The sequence below is a fragment of the Lissotriton helveticus genome, chromosome 1_1 (genome assembly GCF_964261635.1).
Source record: "Lissotriton helveticus chromosome 1_1, aLisHel1.1, whole genome shotgun sequence".
Taxonomy (NCBI): Eukaryota; Metazoa; Chordata; class Amphibia; order Caudata; family Salamandridae; genus Lissotriton; species Lissotriton helveticus.
The window spans coordinates 1897121626-1897141201 of NC_136057.1; the positions used below are offsets into that span (position 1 = coordinate 1897121626).

At 42.0% G+C, this 19576-nt stretch overlaps 1 protein-coding gene across 1 annotated transcript in view; it reads right to left on the reverse strand.

Annotated features, from left to right (window-relative positions):
* The window catches only part of HMCN1 (hemicentin 1), a 1257483-nt gene that overhangs the window by 927360 nt on the left and 310547 nt on the right, over positions 1 to 19576 (reverse strand). The window contains exon 8 of the mRNA XM_078642741.1: positions 4360 to 4623. Coding sequence (XP_078498867.1) covers positions 4360 to 4623 — 264 coding nt within the window. The remainder of the gene's footprint in view (positions 1 to 4359; positions 4624 to 19576) is intronic.

A 19576-nucleotide genomic window follows, 5' to 3' on the forward strand; every position in this document is an offset into this window, starting at 1 on the left:
TATTGTTACTTTATCAGCACATGATAGCTATGTTGAATATTATACTGTACCTAATATTAAGCTTAGTCACCCTCCTGTTCACCCCCTGCCTCTGTGAAGCGCTCTGATATCTGCAAAGATCTTGTTCGCGCTATATAAAACTCTGAATAAATAAATAAATAAATAAACAACCTGCCTAAGTACTACACGTAAAGTACCAATCAATAAACAATCTATAATCGAAGAGTATGAGCACATAAAACCAGTCACCAGAACATGCAAAGATAAGACCACACCATCAATGCATGAGCAAATAAGAACAAGATACTGAGATTGAAAAACATGATCAAAGCACTGCACTACAAATGTGCCTCAAAAATTAAAAAGTAAACATGCTGTGACCTCAACATGGCCACTCTATGCTTTCAATAAAAATGTTACATACGTAGCTGCTTTAGTAGTACCAAACCTTGCTTTTGTGCCATGTACTGTATTTTTATTGTTTGTAAAAGAGAGAAGATTAAAACATCACCTAAAAAAGCACCCAAATGACAGGCAGCTACAATGTTACAAGGCCCCTTAATTACGCTACAGCAGCAACTGTAAATACAATAAATCATCAGTTAACTAGGCCCCAGAACTGAAGACAAAATAAAAAGCTGTTTTTTAGAGTTAATATAAACAATAAATACAAAGAAAAAGAATACTCTGAACCATCTTTGGCACTGAAGAGAAAACAGCTATTTTTCGGTGGATGTCAATAATGTGCATGACGTGAAGGCAGACAATGAAAAATGTGGAGAAAGTCAGAATTACAGCGCATGCCTTTACAAAGCATGCATTTACAAGGCAGGTAATACGTGTTTACCTTTGCAACACATTCTTTTACATTGTTGTACTTTTACAATGTTGTAAAGCTGATATTTGATATACATTTATTTATATTGAATTAATTGATTTAAAATCCAACACCTTCCCTACAGTCCGCACAGACTGGAGTTGGAATAGTAAATTCTACTATTCCAACATCCAGCCCCCCCCCCACGCAAGTCGTGGTAACGACTTGCGCGGTAATGGTAGGCTTAGTCACAACGCAGTCGTTGTTACGACCGCGTTGTGACAGCATGCGGGATAATGGTATGCGGAGTGAAGAGTCATATTTCTACATAGGATGTGCAGTGTTCCACCAGAGAGCCAACAACATGAGGTGAAAGAGGAATACTCCTCTAGGACGAAGCCAATGTCCACTCTACGTATATTTTAAAGTATTTATAAGCTCATCATCATCAACTTTATTCAGTAATTAAACCATAAAAGTACAACAATTTTACAAATTTAGAATCAATAAATAATTAGGATAAAACACCAATTATAAGACCATTTTATAATACATGAATCAACAATGTATAACAAACAATGTAAAACCATATCGTCCTTATTTCAAACTAAAACCATTACTTTATATTATCCAATTCGTTATACATATAATACATTTTTACATAGAAAAAGTGAACATTAAAACAGCTCTAGACCTCCTAGCCTCAGAAGGGGGGACATTTGCTAATCACACAGAAAATAAATATCCACCCCCACTCCATCTATAATTTAATTTAGGAATAACTCTGGGAAACATCTCCAACATCTATCTCATATCTCTTAAGCAGCTTTGCCCTAATACTCAAACTCCATTGGAGATATTTTGCTACTGCACAGACAATGGGATCTTTTGTCCCTGCTAGCCTTAACGCCACTACACATTGCTTAGTCCCCAAATGCTTACAGATAGGGAAAATCCAGGCCATCCTGGGTTTTGCAAACGCAGGGCAAATGGGAAACAAGTGCTGCAAGTTCTCATCTGGATACTGACATGTTGGACAAGCTGTGCACTTATCTGCATTAGAGTTCCATTTTGCACAGAAGCACTGAAAAGGAAGTGTACCAGGTCTGAACCTGATGTACAGTTGCCTAGCTAAAAGAATTGAAATGTAATCTAAAAAAGGTTCACACACACTATGTGATTTAAAATCTAGAAAAACGGTAGTTAAAGCTCCTTGCCTGCTATTTACTCATCTAAGTTGCCCTATTCTGTACCAAAAAGTCTTTTTTAAGTAAAGCCTCGGGGAGAATCAAGGGCCAATCATGATCATTCCAGTATTGCTTGAGGCCGATTCGAGAGAGTATCTCTCTAAACGTTCAAATCCAATGGATCCTATGTTTTTTGTTTAGTTCAACTATTTCTTTAAAAACGTTATAGTACTCCACTAGGGCAGGTGATGACTTAAGTCTTCTCCAAACTAAAACCGGTCTCAGCTATGCTTTATGGATAATCTGTTTCACACCCAGATCCCAGCGTATAGGCAACAAGGGCATACTCTTAGAGAGCCCAATCAAAGATCTCAGAAAGTTGTTCTCAACTTTTCCAAAATAGGACAATCCAGCTAAACCCCACAGCTCTGCTCCGTAGAGGGCACTCCCAATAGATCCTCTGTATCCCAGACACATGATGACATAAACTACTCTTCTTCACCTGGGGAGAACAGAGCATGTTATGGGTGAAACGTAAACCTAAATAATCAAATTCCGGTCTTATGTGTGTTAATGGTCAAAAAATATTCATCACAATAGCTCTGCAAACCAGTGGCGGCTGCTACTTAACAGGGATGGTGGGCTGAGGAGTGGATGAAAACAAAATGATTTACTTACCTGCAGGTCGGCCGCTGCCTCTCGGTCCTCCTCAGTCAAATACTGGAAGCATGAAGCATACAGGGCTCACAGGCTCCCCCAGCCAATCATGACCATGCTGTCGCCAGCATGACAGCAGTGTCATGATTGCTCTGAGGACCGTGGTTTGGCGCTCAGACAGGGACTGGGAGCCAGTGCATGTTCTCCACCTAGGTTGTGCAATACAGCCGGGTGGAGAACATGCTAAGTTTGCATTCCTGTTTGGCTGCCCCAAGGCGGCCGGCCAAGCCATCATGCGCACTTACAGAGTGCCCACCACTCCTCCCCCTGCTCTGACCAGCCCAGCCCAAGCCAGTACAGAAAAATAAAATGATAACATTTCCTTATTATTATTAAGGGCCAGATGTACAATATGCCAATTAGTGAGTCACAAATTGCGCCACATTTGCGATTCGCAATTTGTGACACGCTAATTCGGATGCACAACAGTGTCTGAGACACTGTTTGTGATTCCCAATGGGGTCGTAAATTGCATGCCTCATGCATATTAATGAGGCTGTCGCAATTTGTGACCCCATTGAGAATGGCTGGCACTCCCAGGGATGGTGGCCTGCTGGGGTCAGTAGACCTCTAAGTCTGGAACTGCTTTTAAGTAAAGCAGTTTTTTTTTAATGCATCCTGGTTTCCTGAAAGGAAAATGGGATGCATTTAAAAAAGAAAAATGAAACTTTTCAGTTTCATTGTTTAAGGGCAGGCAGTGGTCCCTGGGACCAATGGTTGCCCTTAAAAACAAATTGCGCATGTATTCACAAATGGGAAGAGGTCTTCAGGGGATCCCTTCCTGTTCGCGAGTGCTTTACCACCCTTCTTAGAATGGTGGTAAACTGCAAGTGTTTTGCGACCGCATTTGCGGTTGCAAAACATTCTTAAATAGCTTAAGGAGTCGCTATTATGAAAGGGACACCCTAGGAACACCCCTTCCTAATAGCGAGTCGCTAATCCTATTTTGCAAGTCACAAATTGATTTGTTACTGGCAAAATAGGATTAGTACATGGGCCACAGGTTTTTTAAGGGTGCAAATGCGTCTAAACCCATTTGCGCACGCAAAACACCTTTGTACATCTGGCCCTAAATATTTCCTATTTGAACTGCTCACAGAGCAGTTGAGCGACGCTTCTCTGCCTTAGCAGAGGAGCTGTCGCTGCTGCAGACAACTGTGCTGTCAAGCCAGATACACAAAGTGTATGACAAGTTATAAGATTGTGGTCTTATCCTTCTCCCTACAAGATGTTATACACTGGATGCAAGGGGAGAATTCATCCTTCAATGGACGATACAAAGATGAGTGGTTATTAGCTGAGAAACTCTGTGTGGAAAGAGTCTGAACTGATGACACAGTTGCGGAGCACTTGACAGACATGTGGTAAATATATTGGATGATGAATGTTGATGAATCCGAAGTGGAGCTATCTGATTGATGGGTCAATAGGAAAAAAACACCTAGGAGATACAATGCCTATCCACTCCCACAGGACCTAGTCTTTAGTTATGCGATGTATGTACTATTCGGCTCTCTGGATTTGCTAGTTATCACGTTACTTGGAATATTGCCTCAAATTTATGTCTTTGTTTTTTCCTTATTGTGAAAGAAGCAATAAAAGTGTTAACCAAAATGGGTTCATCACTAGAAATCTCACCGGGAATAATGTTGGAAAATGAGACACTTGAAACCCTCTGGAACAGAAAGTCATCCTTGTCGTAGCCAGTTACTCTAAGGAAGAAGGCTTCCGATGGAGGCACAAAGTCTGTTACATTCCATATGCCGTAGGGCTTGCGGTCTGGGTAGTACTTCACAGGAATTGTTTTGAGTGGACCTCCTGACGTGCTCAGAAGTTCAAGACGGTCAACTCTGGCGGGATATGCAATGCCTGTGGTGTTTAGCAGCACAAATGTAGGTATTCCTGTAATTAACAGAAGTAAGTGTGGTTAAATCACAGGTAATAGAATACAACACTAATAGACTCACAGCTTATATATACACAAAGATATATATATACAGATATATATGTATAAACTTTTACATAATCATTTTGTCTGAGAACTAAGAGAAATAGCACTCCAAGATATAAATACTGCCTAATGAGAAACACACCGAACTCACTTATCAGTGTTTATGAACTAAAACGATTTGTGGACTTCATTCTGGATCCTAGAAGCAGGGGTGTTCATTTTTCATTCCCAAAGCTAATGAATCATGGGAACCCATTAACTTTGACAAGTGAGGAATTAAAGGGGATTTTGGGTTGAAAGAAGAGAATTCATTGAGTAAATGGTAATTTATCGGGGGAATCCATAATTCCTGGTCTGACACCCATGACAATTCCATATTTTAGACTGCAGTTTCACCAGGAGTTTTGAAGAGCTAAAAGCTCCAGTAAAAACAAGCTATGGTTATTCTGTTGATCTCATGATTCCTGATGGTGTTGGTAACCAACCACATTGGGATTAAAAAGCCTATTGTAATGAGTGCCCATGTCATTTGCCCTTTGTCATACGGAACATTGCTATGAAGCCAGAGCCTGGTATATTAAAATGACCCTAACAGGGTTAATTAGTTGAAGCTTATTTCACATTAAGTCAGTGTTAAATTAATGAAAGAGGACAAGTCTATATAACATACACTACACATGTGGCCACGCTTTCTTGATGCATCAGGTTTCCTGGCACTGTGCTGGACCAAAGGTATTCACCTCAAGACCTAGGTCATCAAGGCATAAAGAGTCCAGCATTCCACTGGCCAGGGGATGTTACTCACAATATTTACTTTTGGTTTCCTTCTGCATGCAGCCAAGAAACTGTAGGGTGATAGTATCTTTTTATTTTTATTTTTTTTAAACCTTTATTAGCGTCAAAAGGATACACAAGTCTAGGCCTACAACCAAGTCGGCCGGCCTGAATACGTAAAGCAATCAAAGGTTGCAAGGCAAACATTACAGAGTCAATCAGCAAGAAGCATAGGCAATACAATCGTAAAAAGGGGAGAATATACCTAGGAACCAAAGGGCCAAGACACAGGAGCAAAAAAGGTTAATTTTATAATATGGGGATAAGGCGTACGACAGGCTCACTTTCAATGTAGAGACGTCCGAAGTCCCAGAACCAGCCTCAGTGACAATAAGGGGGTTTGGGGCCGCAATACAGGAAAGGCAACACAATGCACACAGGAAGATCAGGATAATATAGACATAATCAACACTTGAGCATTATCATCGTTACATGCCCACCACCCAAACCACAGCTAAGTCAAAACAGAGGGATCGGAGAAATATTACATCAAAACTAACCCGTCATAGTGACCTCTAGGAAAAAGGAGGGAGGGGGGGGGAAAGGAAGAGGGGGAAGAGGGGGGAAAGAGGGGGAGGGGAGGAGGACAAGGCGAAACAATAAGAAAAAGAAATGAAATACAAAAACGAAAGAAAAAGACACGCCGACACAGGCATCCCGTGGCGGGAGTACAGGAGAAAACAGGAGTATCAGCACCAGTGAGGGTACTGCAATCGAGAAGAAAAGCAACCGAACCATAAAAGGAGGGTTAACGACGCCACACACCCCACCCCGGACACACCACGGGAGGCAGGGACAGACGCGGCATTACTATAAAGAGATACAAAAGGGCCATAGAACCATAAGACAAACAACAAATAAAGCCCAACCCACCCAGCCCACCCTGCATCCCTGTAGAAGGCTATGGCCTACCCTTCAGACAGCGTGCCTGTCGCCCTAAACCAGAACCTGAAATATAGCAAGAAAGAAAGAGAGAAGAACGAGACAAAAAAAAACAAAAACAGAAGTAAAGAAAAGAAAACAGGAGGGAGGAGCATAAGAACAGAAATCAATATGGTCGGCCGCCGCCCTCCGCCCAACCAGACAATCGCAGCAAAAACAGACCAGGACGACACCCCATCAAGCGCCATAAAACTTACAGAGGAGGGGACCCCCCACCGCTCTACGGGTACACATAACTGCGCCACGAAGTCGTATACCAATAATCAACCAGGAGTCGTGCATATCACCCCCATCCCTTCCGAACCACAAATCCCACCCACCACATGACAATGTAAAATGAGATACCTAATACAAGACCAGCACACAATCGAAAAAAATGTTGAATACTATGTAGACATGGGGGGTAAATCGGTCCGCAAGTGAGCAAAAGTCCGAGCAGAGAGTTTAAATGCATCAGCAAGCGTAGCACGGGTGAGAAAGAACAGGAGTCCAGTTTCGCCGCTTGGGAAGGCGAGGGGGTCTCTGCAATAGACAATGGCGAAGCCATCGGAGCAGGTGCAGGCAGCAGTCCACCAATATTACTAGGCATCTGAGCCGAACAGGGCCGCGGCACAATGTCCAAGTCCCCGGGGTCAGAACTTCGAAAAACAGGGAGCTCCAAAGTCACCGGAACACAAAATGATCTTCGATCAGCAGCAGCAACACTTGCAGCAATCAAGGGGGGCGAGGCAATGGAGTCACTGAAACAAGAGGGCGGCAAGAAGAAACGGCTGCTCCAAATGGCGGCAGATCGTGGCGGACTCACAGGGACATCGGGGGTCAGGAATGCGCGCAGGGATCTCAGAGCGTCCAGGATATCTCTGACCGTAAGCTCACGCTCACCAGACCGGACCCCCGCGCAATGAAGCAACCCTAGCCCGCCGCCACAAGGCGATTCACGTTCCAGAGGGTTGGCCGCCATTTCGCGAAGTCAGCCCAGTCGCCGCCCTCCACGGCCCCCAAAAACAGTTCAAAAAAGTAGGACTTCACAAAGCTCCGGGGGGCTCCTAGCAATGGCGGCCTTGGTGCCGAAAGGATGTCCACCCAATGCGGGTCTCCGCCTACACCCGCACCGGCGCCCCCAACAAGCAGAGTCCGGGCGCAGAGGTCCAGATCCGCCGGACAAAGCAGCGGCGGGGGGAGGACCCCTTCACAGAATCAGTCCCCGGTGCATCTCACCCACAGCAGCCGCGCGGGCACCAGGGCAGGCCCGGATCAGGATTGCCGGGATTTTCGCACAACGGCTCTCTTCATCGGTTCACTCTCTCGACCGGGGCCGACAGTCGTCGGATCCCACAGGCTAGGTCCCGGTCAAGGTTCCACGGAGGCCCCGGTCTTACGGAGGGCATAACTTCGGAGCCGCTGCACGTCGAAACCTCCGGGCCAAATGGTGAGTACAAGCGAGGTGTTCCGTTTACGATTCTCCGATAATGTGTCGTCTCCGGACAGGATATTATACAGGATACATGATCAGGCCGGAGGGCTGCGGGAGCCGAGCTAAAAGGCGACCATTACGCTCGCGAGCTTGGCTCCTCCCCCGGGTGATAGTATCTTGATGGTGCAAGATTTCAAAAATCATAATACACAACAAATTTACTCATTGAAGACATGAAAAGCTGAAAGTGTACCTAGCATACGTTAACACAGTATCGCACGAAACTCAGACAAGTGTAGTAGAAATACCGTAAAAGCGTTCTTTGAAGTTAAAGATGAATCAACATATATACAAAACAATACTAATACATATAAATGAGTTGCACCAATGAGAATGCTTATTAAAATGTTTTTTATTGGCATTTGCTGATGAAATAATGTACTATTAATAGTGGTCTAGTGTTTCTATAGCTTTCCATTAGAATGCACCATGCAGACAAGTTGGTGCAAAACTGCAAGAATACTTGTTAGGAACTTGAAATTTAAACTGATAATGCAGGAGATTCTATAGTTTGTAAAAAGTTAAAAACGATTTTTGTAATAAGAACACAGAAAATTATATACTCGTGGAAGTTGAGAAAAATTGTGGTAGTAGACTATTTTTACATCATCAACTTGAGGCTGTCTTTCAGCCCCAAAACCAGTGGCACAGCTCATGTCGCATTTGCAAATGTTCTCAATGTTTTCAATGTTATATGCTCCAATAAATTCCAAGTTTTTTCTCTCCTTTTTCATTTACACTTTAAACCTTTCAGGTCCACAAGCAGGGACATGCAGTTTTCAAAGTTTCTCATGTTTTAAGCGGGCCATCCGAACCTCTTCTTCAAAAAACACGATAAAGGCAAAATTCATCAAGAGCAGTTTATTAGCACCAATGCATTTCGGGCCACTGGGGGCCCTTCGTCAGGGTGTAACTGGAAATAATTAAAAAACATACATTAAAAAACATCCAATGTGTATACATAGTATATGGTACAAATTTCACTCCGCTAAATGTAACATCTCGTTCCTTCTAAAATGCCATAAGCCAGTGGATTCTTTGTATTAGTCAGCTTTGTTACCCCCGGTTTTATTGCAACATTGTTCTCTCTTACTTAATAAATGACTGTCCTCCTCTAACCCAATCAGCCAAACATCCCCCACCTTTATCCTTCCTTTAATATCATCTCACTGGTGCAGGCCCTCCAGTTACGCTCTTTACTCGTCTCCTCCCTCGCTTAACAACCATCAGTCAAATCTACTCCTTCCCCCACCATCTACGCATTTACCGCTAAATCTTCAGTTCACACATTTCCTGAGCATGAATTCATACTCGGCTTTACCCACACTCGTTAAAACACCCCTCTCCCTCCAACAATCTATCCAATTTGACTACCGCGTACCTGCTCAGTTTATATTCATCTTCCTCAATTCCTGCACCAAGACGATTAAACTTTGTGTTACCCGTCTTTCAACTTCTTATTCAACCATTCTCCCCTCCCCCTCTACCACGTGACAATCTCCACCCGACCAATGCTCATCGATGACGCCTTGTCAAAGCACTCCAACTCCCATAATGCTTTAGAAATATAATCAAATATACGAGGTTTAAAACTGATAACTCATGTTACAAATCCGTGCCACTTACACTTGTTACATATAAACAATCAACTGTATAATGTCCAACTTTTTCCAGTGTTCATCTGATTTCCCAGAAACTAATCATAAGCATGCTCAGTGAATTGTGTTGTTCCGCCCTGCTTGGGACAAACGACAATATTTTTCTCTCTCTATTCAACTCTTCGTTTTATGATGGGTGCTAACCCGTTAGGGCATAAACCATTGAAACATCATATATAGATGGGAAGCACACCGTTTTTTAAACCAATTTTCCTCTGCTTTTCAACTAAAACATCATCAACTTGAGGCTGTCTTTCAGCCCCAAAACCAGTGGCACAGCTCATGTCGCATTTGCAAATGTTCTCAATGTTTTCAATGTTATATGCTCCAATAAATTGTTTTTTGAAGAAGAGGTTCGGATGGCCCGCTTAAAACATGAGAAACTTTGAAAACTGCATGTCCCTGCTTGTGGACCTGAAAGGTTTAAAGTGTAAATGAAAAAGGAGAGAAAAAACTTGGAATTTATTGGAGCATATAACATTGAAAACATTGAGAACATTTGCAAATGCGACATGAGCTGTGCCACTGGTTTTGGGGCTGAAAGACAGCCTCAAGTTGATGATGTTTTAGTTTACACGTGCGTTTGGGCTAGGCACGTCACCGGTGTTAAAGCACGCAAAACATGGAAAAAAATGGATTTGGACGTTGAAAAGCAGAGGAAAATTGGTTTAAAAAACGGTGTGCTTCCCATCTATATATGATGTTTCAATAGTAGACTATTTTTAACCTTAGTCTTTTTAATGTGATAATAATTAATGAAAGTTCTACTTTATTTTCAATATGAAATTATTTTATTGCATTATATTTGATATAGGTTTAGAGTTTATATCATTTAAAATTGTTATGCCAACGAGAGGACTTTTTCAAATGTGCTTTTTCTCTAATGCTGATTTATTTCTTGGCCTACACCAATGGTTCTTTTACAACCAGTAAAATATTTCCTTATTTGTTCAATACATGTGTAACATTCAACATTCCTAAATGTTTCCTCAACGTTCACAGTGAATTGTTCCTTTGGGAACAGGATTTCAGCTGTTACTACAAAATGATACTTTGAATTCTTCTTCGCCGTTGTTAGGCCCATGTGGACGTTAAATCTATCATTTCTCTTCAGTGGTGTAACAAAGGACCCAGCCGCCACTGCAGTGCAGGGGGCCCCCTGAGTACAGTATCCTGGCTTGAGAGTCTTGAGTGAGGCCAGAGAGGAGCCCCTCCATGTACTTTGTAGGGGGTCCCCCTCAGGTTTTGTTACGCCTCTGTTTCTCTTGGCTATCATGGGAAACCAACTTGTAGTTGCGAATGTCCTAGGTGACATGATGTGAATCTGAGCACATGACAATTGTACAACAGTGGTGTGATGGAGCATCACTAGTACTGTAACAGAGACATTATAAGAAGAAAACCCAAAGGAGGGACAATATCACTTGATTTTTGCCTTTTGATCAGCGCCATTCTGATTTTTCCTACTTGAGACCAGAACACTATGCTGAATGATTTTCGATGATTTTAGAAACGTATCCTTTATGGCTTTGAACCATTTTTTTCTTTCTTTATTTCTTTTCTCCCAAACTAATGGACTTAAAATTAGTGGACTTTAAATCTGAAGCTTTTGCCATTTTCTTTAGGATCGTGAGTTGTTAGATAAATGAACTATCCTTCCGACTTTAATGGTAGTGTGACTCTGTAACCCTGCAAATTGATTCATGTGAAAATCATTCTTTGAAGATTGGCCTAAATGGTTGGCATTATATGGCAAGCCGTGATAGTTTTAACCATATTACTTTAAAGACAGCTTCTGGCCATGTATTTTGAATCTCTAATATAATAACCAATTTATTGTAATATCCATCTGAGTCTATTATTGAGGCTTGGTTCTTCCATTGAAACTGTACTATTTTCCAATTATTTAAATGTGTTGTAGTGATAATCAGTGAGCTTTTACGGAATATCAAGTTCTCCTTCTTTTTTTCTAGGTGGCTGTAGCAGACCTTTAGGTTAGCATAAATCTAGTCCAACTTAACTTCTTTAGGAGGTTGGGTCTTCCTATTGCAAATTCTTTATTTCTACATGGTTTTTAGACTGGTGCTCTTAGACCTGATTTCAAGTTTGTAAGTTAGCTGCCAATTTATGGTCTTCTATGGAAGCAAAAGTGATGTTTGGTCACCCCAATTTCCCCCCCTCCTATCAGCGGAGAAAGATTAATCAGTGGATCATGGATTACCTCTGTGGTAAATCGAAATGCTGCAGATTGTCTAATAGTAAAGGGCCCACTACGGTTGGAGTAGTAAGAAGAGTAAGCTTACAAAAAATCTTTATGACTCTTGCACTGCAATGTTCTTGTTGGCGTCCCATGTCTGTGTTGCATGATATTCTAATTAGATATTGTCATTTGCCAACAAGCTAGTAAATATTACCTGAACTGCTGAGCTGCACAAGCTCTTGCCCTGGGTATGAGGCTAGCACAGCTGTGTGAACTCGGTGTGCCAAAGTAGAGCAACAATTGCAGTGCTGCAATAACAGAGCATAAGAAAAGAAAAGCAAGCATTGGCAAAGCCAATAGATCTGGCCTTAAATAAGCATGGGCATTTTGTTCATGGTTATTCATTTTTACCAATTAATAAAAAGGAAAAGGAGGTAGAGGTTTTTATAGAGCCAGATCCGCCCTCCTTTGTTTATGCTTCAACTAAAATCCGAGTAGGTGTGTATGCCCCTCCTAATAAACCTAAATATGGAAATAAAGAACTAAATCAAGAAATAAATGCTGCAACTAATAAAGCATGCATGGTTATACATACATATGATCATAATTTATCACGTAGTATGTTTTTTTGCGAGCAAGACTGTACTTCATGGACACGCCGGGGACGGGGTTTCACTGAAAGTATTATTTCTGTATGAGAAGCCACGCATCTGGACACCTACTAGTTTTCACGTCGGACCGGCTCGCAAAAAAACATACTACATGATACATTGTGATCGTATGTATAACCACACATGCTTTATTAGTTGCAGCGTTTATTTCTTGATTTAATTCTTTATTTCCATATTTAGTTTTAGTAGGAGTGGCATACACAGGGCTGGTCCCTGTGTGGTCCTGACAAAGAGCTAGGGGTAGGCTCGAAACATGTTGATCTTACACTGAACTTCTAACCCATTATAGTTAGTTTTTTCCATGTATCACCCGCTTTTAGACATACCAACCTTGGAGCGATAATAAAGTATTTTAGCCCACTAGCAAGGTATTTTTAATCACTGTAACCCACTCCACCACACTGTGCACTACACAGAGTCTTACACTTAACGTGCTCCTATGTATTTTCCGCAAGTCGCAGCACGCCCCAGTTCGTAGAGAACTGGGATGGCCCCAATGATGAAGCATGTCACCGTGGGGAAACCCTGGTGAGTGAGGGGACTCAAGAAATAATTTTTTCTTTCCTGAAGGCAATCTCTAGTCGCATTGATCGGATGCCCTATCCTTATCCTATTCTTTTTTACCAACATACGTAGAAAATGTAAACAAATATAAAAATAAAGGAATAGACACCAGCACTGACACTGAAGTGCACTCCCTTTACAACAGTGTGATCGGGCAAAATGCAGTCATTCACAGTGCATGGAAGCCAATGGCTGGCGTGGGCTTACCCATTCTGTATTTCTGTATGTTATGGTGAGCGGAAACATATGTAAATAGCACTTGGACAGATTGATGAATGAACAGGGCTGGGCAATCGCCCCTGTGTAATCATGTTTTTGTTTGCAAAGCTGTCTCTAGGCAAGATGTAACAAGCATTTGCAATGCAATAGGTCTCGCATTTACGCGAGTTTGAGCTATTGGCATTGTAAATGACAATGCCTTTTATTTATGTTTTGGTTTTTAAAACATAAATAAAAGACATTGTCATTTACAATGGCAATAGCTTAAACTTTTGCAACTGCGAGACCCATTGCATTGTATCGCTGAGTTGCCACCTTCTGTCTTGAATTGCCCCTGAGGAGCTCCTCGTTTGCTACAAGTTAAATAAACAGGCCGGTGGTCACAACTGTGCGCGAGATCCTACTGCAGTAAGGAAACTAATTAAAGAAAATAGTGCTTATAGATTAAAGACGACGTACTGTGTAACAGCCGAAGTAAAATAGCCAGTCTTCACTCTACCACTCCTCCGTGTACCTCATTCACACGTGTGTGGTAATCACCTGTTTCTTTAACATTTCCTCACTCCTCTTTGGTCATTATCTGTGCAAAAAGCACTCACCAAGGCACTTGTAAGTAACAGAACGAACTTGATACACAGCCCTTAGGTGGCATGGAATTAGGACATGGTCTATTTTGCCTCAACACAAACTAATTCTAATGTGAGGTTTAACCAGTATTTAATGAAAAGGTAACTTGCATATTTCAAAGGTTGAAGGGGGGACAATTTAGTTATCCGTAAATTGTTTAAGAGCACAGTATTGTTTGTGCAACAAAAAAAAAACACATTTCAAGAGAAAGAGACCAGTACTACTGGCTTCTTTCCATGACTTTTCTCCTGTGTGTCCACCATATGCTTTTATATAATGTTAAGAAATTTACCCTTTTGGCAAAAACAAAATCCTTAAGAGAGTTCAAGTTCTTTCAAGCACTGCAGATACCTTCACAAACAGATACATTAAATGTGATCATCAGCAATTACGTTAAGACCATTTCAAAATGTCAAAAGACACCCTCTGTATGCTGCAACCAAGTTATTGGTCTTAAAATCAAGTGTAAGGATGGAACTGATATTTGGGTGCTTCCAGTACCACATTCCTCCTTCATGAAAAAATAGGGAACTGGGGAGCAGATATTCTTGTATCAAATTAAGTCATTTTAGGGGCATTATTAACTACCTATGCATCCTGCTGTCACTGCAACACGTTGGTAACGCCTCGAATACCACAGAAAGCATGAGTAGTCTACAAAACAGAAGCACTCTGGAATATTAATTAACGATAGTGAATATTTGGGAACTTGCCAACATATTCACTCATGGAGAATATCACTGGCAATACTATTTTTCACCACCGTTTTCCTCTTACACGGCACCTGTCCAAAATCGACAAGTGCTACCACTGGATACTTGAAAAAAATTTGTATGCTTCTGTTTTGAATAACAAACTGTCTAATAGGCAATTAATCAATCATGGAAAATACAAAAAAGCCATGAACCTTGATTCAAAACACAATAAAGAACTTCAGTTTACATGGTTACAGTATAGCCATTCACTGAACAAATATTCTACAGATGGATATTTCTTATGGATATAGTTAAAGACGTACATGTTAGTCTGTTGAACACCTCGCTAAGAGAACTGCACGGTTTAAATGAAACGCGTTTTCAGAAAAGCACTTTAAAATGCAACGGCACGTCCAATTTGAATCATCTCTAATGGAAGGGTTGTCTTGTTAGCTGCAAGTTTCTTCAGCTTGTAGAAAGGGTGGAGGTTACCAAATTTATTTACTACAGTAGTTTTCCTGAAAGTATCGGAGAGCAACGAAGAATCGAAGAAATGCGATCCTGAATCCGACAGAGTATCCAACGAAATTACAATGCACGGCTATGCATGTTATTATTACACTATGGTGGCCACTGAACGTCTGTATTTACTCTTCTATTTACCTAACCACGAGGACGGGACACGAACATCTAAAAGGGAAGTCCTGTCCTAACGTTGAGGAGGCAGTTGTTGCCGAGCAGCCCCGAGCTGCAGGAGAAACATTCCAAACAACAGCGCCATCTTAAGAGCAGGTACCAAAGCAGGGGGAGGGGAGCACAGCCGCCCTTGACGGTTTCCATGGCCCTCCTTACAGCGGCCCGGCGAAATGTGTGGTCTCTGCTGTTATGCAAATAGCGCAATTGTAACCGAGATTTATCGGAGAAAATTTTTAAGTATTTACTGTAACATATGTATTCGGTACAACAGTATGAATCAAACCACGTTCTATTCTCGCAGAGAAATAAATTATGTGGTATTTATTACTATCAATAAATTCCGACTCGGGTGCGATAACTTTCCAACCAATTAATTACCGGATCACTGTAATGACTGAGGGCCACAGTGTGGTAATGCAGTCTAACCTAAAGGGGATATCTAAGATGGAAGGATTCGCGTGCACTGCTGTCAGGCTATGAACCAAGCCTAGAAATAAGTGTATCAGGGAGATTTACGCAAGAGATGTAAGAACTTGAGGATGAGCGTACATAGAGCATGATAGAAAACACAACGAAACCAAAACAGTGAAGTGGGTGGAGGAGCCACAATTCGCCCAACATTAAGGGGGAGATGGGTTACGGGCAGCGTGGACTGGCCGCAATCAGTAGTGACAGAGCAAGATACAGTATGGGTCTGCCTCTGCCCGCCTCTTCACTCCACAGGAGAAATTAAGTTCACTTTTCGTCTTACCTTACCACTCACACTTCAGATCCCGATCAACGGTATTGCAGTCCCATAACCTGTCACCTGCTTACTCTCATAAGCAAACAGCAGTCCCATCGCATCTAAGCCGGACTCCCAAGCCCGTGACACAGTACAGTTGCTTTTACAAAATATCTATTTGACAGGTATTCAAATGCATTAGACCACTTTCTTGAAGTTATGTTGAAGCTTTCGTTCATGTCCATCTCCTCGAGTCCCCTCCGAGAGCAGAGCTTGAGCACGGCACTATGCCCGAGGCAAAGGGCAGGGGAGAAGGAGCCTTCGCAGCAAAAACGCGCTTACGAAAGTGAAACCTACGGCGCATGGCAGAGTCGGATACCGACGCTTGCGACCCAATCCCAAAGCGCGCGTCTGAATCTGCCTCTGCCATTGACAATGCTGCGCGCGTGGCCAGCTCTTGTCTCTACTCGTTGCGGCTGAGCCGACAGCTATAGTTCTCTGGCGAGAACGCGCTTCGCGCGCATCTAGCCGAGACCTAAAAAAGAGTGTGTGCCAGACCACCCCCGTGTTTTGCTCTATTCAGTGCTTAATTTTGGGTGGTTGTTGCAAGGGATGGGCACCTGAAGTAATCTTTGAATTTCAGACTTTGATCCAGCACAAGGGAAAGAAATGCAGAAAAGGGAGAAAGAATGAGGGAGAGAAAGATTGGAGAACAAGAACAAATAGAAAAGGCGGGATGGAACAAAAATTGGAAGAGTGAGAGAAAGAAACAGGAAATGTATTATGGCAGAAGAAAGAGGCATGAGGTGGAGTCATGACAATGCATTCTCAGGATCAGCTACCAATAGCATTCAGCGACTCTGGCAGTAGGTTCCTAAGAAAATCTTTCTTTTCTTAGGAACCTTTTTTTCTCTTTACAAATTAAGTACTCAGTATTTAGAACTGCACTACTCCCCAGGAACTGTTAGTCAGGCACAAAAACAATATTATAAATCAGGTGAGGTGTGCTGAAGCAGGAGAGTCTAGGACTGGGACAGGCTTAAAGATGAGCAGGTGATGCAGTTATAAGAGGCACATCGTCCGAATCAGGGAAGCACAAGAGCAGGGAAGATGTAGGTAGGTGAGGATAAGGTACATGAGGATTATGTGAGAGTTCAGAGTTAAAGGAGAAGGATCAGGCTTGGGGTCAGGTGTTCATATGGTGTCCCCTACTATGTTCATTAACACACCGTTTTTGTTTATGTGAATGACCAGCTATAATGACCAAGAGCCATTTCACAACATGAAAAGTCTACCTCCAATTGTCTTTAAATACATCCAAAAGGCACTGTTGGATATTGCATATTATACTGCAAATTCCTAAATACTAATATCACTGGGCAGTTTTTAAACACCACTTGATAGTCCCCACAGAGTGACTAAGTGCTATTTAAAGTTCCCACTATTGTTATCATTCAGACTTGACACTTATTTTATGGCACTATGAAGCATAAAAGCCTGATTTGCACTGTACAGGCTACAGACATCTCAGCAGTAGTATTCTAGTTAGACGAAGTAAACACCCCCTGCTGCATGCACTTCTTTTTGCTGCTGAAAACAACCTCTAGCCAACAGTATCCGCCAGCTCAACCTGGAATTCCAGGTGCATGTCAGGGTACCGAGATACCTCTTGCTGTTGTGGTAGGACCTGGGTGTCATCCAGGTCAACTTTGCGCCTAATTGCTAGAGACTGTATCTATATATGGATGTATGAGGGCTTGTGATGTGGACCGCTAAATGGCGGTGGAGTTCTGGGTGAAGTACAAGATGAGCAATGTAGAATAATCAGAGGAATCGAGTCATGAATTTCTTCTAGTCATTCTTCATTTCTCAGTGGATCCTCTGAGTCCCACTTATAATCCCCAGTAACTCACCCTCCAAGGAGTTACAGTTGCCCGCATTATCTGCAAATATGGGGTGACCGAAGTACCTGGCAGGTACAGAGGTCCTCATAATGAGGCCTTAAATTATATACAACACTGAAATCTTCTTCGACAGCAGTCTACCAAACCAAATGTACAGCCCATTGGCAATTGGGCACAGAATTCCACTGTGTTACTATTTTATTAATATTATTAGATTTGATATAATTAAGTATATGAATACTAATTGTAATATTCCTGTTAAAGTCAACAAAAATAATAAAAATAAGAAGGTGAATAAGAAGAAATTTCTCTAAGATTTGGAAAACAGAAATTAAAGGTATTCAAATTTATAAGTGTCAGTTCCAAACAGAGCTATTGTTAGGATGGGAGCTGCTTAATAGACAATTAAACAATGTTACATCCCACTTGATTTAATATTTCTAACATTGGCTAGTGATTTATCAGTGTATCAATATGTTGCTATCAGTCTATCGATTAGAGTTATAATTGATATACAGGTGTTTTGAAGAGCAGGGTATGCCGCTAAATATTTTGTCCTTTTTAAAAATACTACATGAGGACAATTTTGCCCAAGTTAGATGGAACCAACAGGGGTGTTACTGACAAGTTCAGGATTGCCAGAGGTGTTCGCCAAGGGTGCGTACTTGCCCGACCCTCTTTTCATTATACATCAACAGGGTGATCTCATACTACGAGCACCAGCCTACTGATGCCCCTAAACTGGATGGTAGGTTGATCCCCCTGCTGATGTTTGCAGACGACACCCTGTTGATTTCAAAAACTCAACGGGGCTTACAAAAAGCTATAGATGTGTTCGAGGTCTTCTGTAATGACCATGGACTTTTAATAAATGTGAGTAAGACCAAGTTCATGGTCCTCCACAAGTCCAAATACGTAAGAGGGAAGGTGGTCATGAACGGGGCACAACTCAAGCATACCCAGGTTTTCTCATATTTGGGCATAACCCTGGCTACAAAATTGGATTGAAAATCCCACACATCCCAGCTGGTTACTAAGCATGCGCAGCTAGAAGGAGCTTTAACAAAAGAGCTAATTCTCTCACACACCAGACCAATTACCACTGCATTGAAAATTTACGATGCTAAGATTGGAGCTGCAGTTCTTTATGGGGCGGAATTATGGGGTTATACTAAACTTGAACCTCTAACTAGGGCACAAAATAAATGTTTACGAGGTATCACAGGGCTTCCCGTATCTACCCCTCTGACCCCTCTTTTTTATGACTTAGGTTCACAACGCCTGGAGGACATGGCCCGCTACAGACCAGTGGCATACTGGAGGAGATTGTGGGTCACGCCAGATCTCTCCCAGTATGCTCGGGCATTTCTCGAAGTTAGAGATGCGGATAGAGCACATGGAATTCCCTGGATGAGGGAGGCAAAGGCAACCTACATAGCAATGGGCCTAGCCAGCTTGTGGGAAGATCCAACGGCCCATACCTTCCCATCTAAGAAAACATTTAGAGAACTTTATTGGAGTATGGTTTCCTTGAAAAGATTTGGCAGCTGTGTTGGTCCGTCTTTGACCGCGGACTTTCTGGAACTTAAAAACTCGACAGCTTTAGAGGAATATTGGGATTGTATTACTGTACCTGAGGATAGGAAGCGATTCCACCAATTCAGGGTGGGTACATTACCAATTAATTCCTTTACTG